This window comes from Podarcis erhardii (assembly GCF_964252035.2).
Source record: "Podarcis erhardii genome assembly, chromosome: 9".
In the NCBI taxonomy this organism is placed as follows: Eukaryota; Metazoa; Chordata; class Lepidosauria; order Squamata; family Lacertidae; genus Podarcis; species Podarcis erhardii.
Window position 1 is genome coordinate 13,011,319 of NC_138512.1, and position 6,000 is coordinate 13,017,318.

At 44.0% G+C, this 6,000-nt stretch overlaps 1 protein-coding gene across 1 annotated transcript in view; it reads left to right on the top strand.

The window, feature by feature from the left end:
- Positions 1-2,275, top strand: part of ANAPC4 (anaphase promoting complex subunit 4) — a 42,503-nt gene extending 40,228 nt beyond the window's left edge. Inside the window, exons 29-30 of the mRNA XM_081876265.1 lie at positions 214-457; positions 2,049-2,275. Coding sequence (XP_081732391.1) covers positions 214-429 — 216 coding nt within the window. The 3' untranslated portion in view covers positions 430-457; positions 2,049-2,275. The remainder of the gene's footprint in view (positions 1-213; positions 458-2,048) is intronic.
- Positions 2,276-6,000: the final 3,725 nt, after the last annotated feature.

A 6,000-nucleotide genomic window follows, 5' to 3' on the forward strand; every position in this document is an offset into this window, starting at 1 on the left:
GGGGTGGAGATGCTCCTTCAGGTATACTGGGTTGAGGCCGTTTAGGGCTTTAAAGGTCAGCACCAACACTTTGAAACCCCGATATAATATTGTACTACATGTTGTACTACGTTTTGAACGTTTATATTTTTGCCGCTGCCTTGGATGGGCTTGGCCCATAAAGGCAGCTATCGGAGCAGTAAAATAAGACCTATCTTTAAAATGTTCCCCTAGCTAAGTTCAAACCTCCGGCACATCCGAGTGTTTGAAATGGACGTGGAAGATGATGGAGAGGTGGAGGAGGAAGAGGAGGAAGAAATGGTTCCACAGGCCAGTGCGGGCGAAGAGGAGCCCTGCCCGTCTACGAGCAACCAGGAAGAGAGCATCCTTACTGGCTCTGCTGAATTAGCAGATGAAATAGGAGAACAGGAATCGGGTCTCAATGCGTGAGACAAAACTCCCGGTTCGCTGGCTGCAGGTGGGCGAAACGCTGGCCATAAACCATTCTTAGGGGAATTACCGTATTTTTCGCTCTATAGGACACACTGTTCCCCCTCCAAAAATGAAGGGGGCTTCCTCAGTCTCACAGCCTGAACCCGGGCTTCCCTGGCAGCCCCGAGAATTTCACGGAGCAGCAGGAAGACTGCACGCCTTTCCGCTACTCCCCGACCTGCTCTTTGGGGCTGGCGGTGGGCTTCCCCCCACCAGCCCCAAAGAGCAGGTCAAAAGGAACCCGAAGCCTCCGGAGCGCACCTCACTGAAGTTTCACTCCAGGTTGCCTTCACTGAAGCCTGGAGAGCGAGAGGGGTCGGTGTGCACTGACCCCTCTCGCTCTCCAGGCTTCCAAGGTAGCCGCCTGAAGGCAACTGAACGCACCTTGAACGGCACCTTGTTTTAGAGGGGGAGAACAAGGTAAAAAAAAATTCTCCCCCTCTCTGCGCAGCGCCCCCTGCCGCTTCGCTGAAGGGGCGCTGGGCAGAGAGGGGGAGATTTTTTTTTTCTTGTTCTCCCCCTCTAAAACAAGGTGCGTCCTATGATTGGGTGCGTCCTATAGAGCGAAAAATACGGTAGCTTGCATGCTGCATGCTGGTGCTTGCGTCTCAAGCCTAATTTCGCTCTTCCTTTCCTGGAGCAGGGAAATCAACCACCGAGTGGCTGGATTAGCATCCCCGATTATGGTTTGTTTAGGAGAAAACGAGCCATAAGCACCAGTAGGGATGCAACACGAAACCACTTCTCCACTCCAGGAAGAGGAAAAGGGAGCTGGGAGGGCTTGAGATTGCAGGCAGGTCTCATGCACAAACTCAGTTCCCGAACCTATTTGATGGCCAGTGTTTCTGTCCAAGCTCTTATGTGTTGCGTGGCGAGTTCCCGCCTCCCCCCTCAGAAATAAAGACATGAGACACAAGAATTTGAGTTAATGGTTCAAATAGGCCACAACTTTATAGATTACAGGAATTGAGCAGTATTGGCTTAGGCATTGGTCCTAACAACTAACCGGCTTCAGCCTGCATGCTTGAAGACCGGTGAGGGTTAACCACCAGTGGGAGGAGTCCTGCTGAGGCACGTCAACTAGGACCTCCCCCCGGGGTCACCGTGCGGGGGCATGCCGTGGGCCCACACCTCCATAGGCTTAGGATAAGGCCACGCCCCCCCCCCGAATCCTTTACCGGACTATACTTTTATTTGGGGGAAGGTGATGGCACTAACAATACAATAGTACCCCTACCAATGCCTAACCGCCAATACCGTGGAGTTGTGACGGTTTGCTACGAGGTAGGCGAAAACCAAGTGGCTGGTGCCAATCTGCCAGTTGGGAAAATTCCTACCAGGCCCCTTGACGGCGACCAACCGAAGCAACGTCAGAGAGCCTAGCCTAACAGGTGGGAGGGAAGGGAAAACCAGGTCAGCTGCGGCGCGGGAAAGAGGGAGACCCTCGGCCGCGCCAGACCTAAGTAAGGTGAGGCCACGCCCCCTGGGCCAGACGATTGGCTTTACTCTCCCAGGCTAGTTTATAAAAGGCTTTTGTGGGTATGGAAGCATCCCTGACTCTTCCTTTCTTTTCCCAGTGCTGCTTCTTGCTTCTGAGTTGCCTGAATAAGTTCAGCGCTGGAAGAAAACAAACCCAACTGCAGCCATGTGCAAACACGTACCTGACTTTTAAACTTAAGACAGTGTTGTGGTTCTAAAACTTCCCTTCCAGTCCCACTGCAACATGAGAAACGGGCTTTAAACTTGGCGTTTCCCATCTGTATTTGTAATGGATGGTAAATTAAACAGTGATATTTTTTCTGTAGTGACGGTGTTGTGGTTTGTGCTTTCGATTCCACGTTTTACTAATTTGTAGTTTAGGTCCGTGGTTCCCAGCGTGGGGCACACGCCCCACAGCGAAGCCATTTGATTTTTTAGGGGGGCAATTGGAAGTTTGTTTAGACCAAGTTAATGGCCTTTTAGGCTCCCTCCACGTGAATAGGAGTTCACTGTTTGAATAATAAGAATTACAGTGGTACCTTGGGTTACATACGTTTCAGGTTACAGACTTGGCTAACCCTGAAATATTACCTCGGGTTAAGAACTTTGCTTCAGGATGAGAACAGAAATCATGCTCCGGCGGCAGCGGGAGGCCCCATTAGCTAAAGTGGTGCTTCAGGTTAAGAACAGTTTCAGGTTAAGAACAGACCTCCAGAACAAATTAAGTTCTTAACCCGAGGTACCACTGTATATGTCATTGGGGGGGGGGGGCGACATCAGGATTTTAGAGATGCTTAGTTGGGGCATGGCCAAAAGTTGGGAACCACTGGTCTAGGTGTTTTCTAAATCTAATTTATAGTCCTAAGGTGGGTGGTTTTTTTTAAAGCTTTCAAATATGAAACAAAAATCTATAAAACAATGAAATGTTTGCCTGTTGCTAAGAAGTCAACTCCTTGCCCCAAAAAGTGTTTTACTGTTATTTTAGGATGTACTGCATGCACATTAAGCAGAACCAGTCTTCTGCACAAGCAGAGAACTTTTAGCAGTATTTTCTAAAACATCATCCAGAACTTTGATTTACTGGACCTTCTCCTATTTGTGCTCTCCCTCCAGGGTCTGCAGAGAAAGTGGTCATGTTACATTATGATTTAATGTATAATAATAATAATAATAATAATAATAATAATAATAATATAATTTATTATTTATACCCCACCCATCTGGCTGGGTTTCCCCAGCCACTCTGGGTGGCTTCCAGCAAAATATTAAAATAAAATAATGTAAATAAATACATATCCTGCACTGGAGACCAATAGTAATAACCCAGACCATTGCCTTTAATGTGTGTGTGTGTGTGTGTGTGTGTGTGTGTGTGTGTGTGAGAGAGAGAGAGAGAGAGAGAGAGAGAGAGAGAGAAATTAAAGAGATTTTATACCAATAATTTATATAGGATTGCAGCAATTCTTTCAGGTTGTTCTGCTGTATGTGTGTCCTAGAATGCACTCGGATTATTGTCTTCTTAAATCATCACTGCAGATAAGCATCAAGGGCAAAGTTAATAGTGCGCACTTACTTATCGACTTTGTTTGTTTTGGACTGAACTGATGGCTAGACCTACAGTTTCCATAGGCTAGCCTTAAAAAGACGGTGGTTAAAGTGTTATCATGAGCTGAAGAATAATAAACATTTATTGCTTCACTAGACACGGCAGAGATTCCTCTTTAGAAGTAGCTGTAAAGGGAGAAAAGGTGTAGCTGATCTTGAGAAACATGTATTTGTCAATCATTTCCCACAGCAATCATTAATTCATTTGTATTCTGTAGTTAAATATAAATGTAGTTGAAAAGGATTTGTAGATCAAAGGAATGTATGATCTTTGGGTTGTTTAGGATCAAATAGTGCTGACAGCTCTGAATTTTTTCACATATTGCCTTTGTCACATAATGTTTAAAAGATGTCTTTCCAACACACACACACACACACACACACACACACACACACACACACACACCTAGAAGCACGCTAAATATTAAATTTAAAATAAAATGAGTCTTCCTCTTTTACTCCTGGCAGAAGCTTGTGAATTGTGAATCATAGACTTGAGAGATTTGCATATATAGGATGACAACGTAGCTCTGCTAAGGTTTTCTATAAAAAGTTCTGACAAGATGTAAAGGTGGTGAAGACCCCAGCAGTTATTTCTTTCATCCCATATCAGTAAAACTGATGTTAGTATTGGGGAAAAAACTTAAGACAGCAAAGGCGTCACAAATATTGGCTAGAAAGTCCTGGTGTGACAATTTCAGCTGTCATCTGTCTTGAGCCAGTTTCCCTTGTGACAGAAGTCCAAACAATATAGATAATTCTGCGGTCTGGACAAACTGTGACAAACTCTGATCTCTGCCTGATGTTACAACTGGGCAGAGCAATCCCCACCGTGTCGGAAAGTGGTGGAACTGGTGCCATCTTAAATTAAGGTAGTGTAAATTGCCCCATTCCAAAATTCAGAAGCGGGGCTATGAGCCAAACTGAGCCTGAAAACAAGCCTTTAAAATAGAATTTCACCTTTTCTTTTTGGCATTGGCAGTACAGTGGTACCTCGGGTTAAGTACTTAATTCGTTCCAGAGGTCCGTTCTTAACCTGAAACTGTTCTTAACCTGAAGCACCACTTTAGCTAATGGGGCCTCCCGCTGCTGCCGTGCCGCTGGAGCACGATTTCTGTTCTCATCCTGAAGCAAAGTTCTTAACCTGAAGCAATATTTCTGGGTTAGCAGAGTCTGTAACCTGAAGCGTATGTAACCCGAGGTACCACTGTAATTACGAGTTGTGGAGGACGTTCTAGTGCGCTGTGAGAAAACTGCTTGCATACCATGAGAAATATATTAAATTTGAAGTCTTCTGTGCTCCTAAAGCACCCCTTCATAGAGGAAATGCATCTCTGTTACTTCCTTCCAACCAGCCTCTGCTCTGGGGATGGCCAAATTCCTCTGCTAGGGATGAAAGCATTTATTTACTCGCTCAGTGCAGATACAGCACAACTGAATATCTTTGGAGAAGACTGCCTGTTGCATTCTTCTACAAAGCATTGCTCCCGGACTATGCAGAATTAGATAAACTAACAGGAAGGATTCGAAACCGGCAGGACCATAAATTCACGGAAGACTGGAGTAAATTTACGGACTATTTGAAAAGTATTTGTGAAGATCAGACGACGTTTGTAGGTTTCCAAGAAGTTTTGTGAGGAGTATTATTGGAAGTATTGCAAAAATGGAGAAGGGGAAGGATGATTTGTTAAGAGATGTAAAGGCAGAATAAAGTTAAGAAATGCATAAGAAGTGGTTAAAACGGTGGATCATCAGAGGTGCTGATGGAAGTCTAAAACGTTTGTATAAGTGATAAGTTTTGTGGTACAATTTATAATTTATATGTTAAAATCAATAAAAATTATTAAAAAATAAATAAATAAAGCATTGCTTGGAAGCAGGAGCAACCACATTCAGAACAGAACATTTGTACAGAAACTGAGGGTGGACTTCACCACGGTGAATAGCTTTCACAGGCTCTAAAGGTAAATCAGTTAGGATGCAGGAACAATGCATTCTTACCATTTTCAATATTTTTTTAAAAAGTGCCGTTGCTATCAGAAGTTTGGAAATGCCGAGGTAAAGTTTTGGAATACAGAGGCTTGAGAGCAATAGTGCATAGAGGAAGAAGGCTCAAAAGGAAGTTTCTACAATGCGTCCCTGTGGTTTTATTTATTTATTAAATTCCTATACTGCTTCAAATTTTTAAGAAAAATCTCAAAGCGGTTTACAGCATATTAAATCAATAATACATAAATAAAACAATCTGAAGGAAGTCAAATATAGAGTATATAGTCAAAGCAACGTGACAGAAAACTAAAATATTAAAGATTTCAGAATAAAACATTACAAAGGAGGTCAGCTACAGAATACATATTTAACATAGTAGGCCAGGTGGAAAGGGCCTTGCAGGGAGCTTGTTTTCTGACCACATCTACCGTTTGCTGAGCGAATGGTGACAAAACA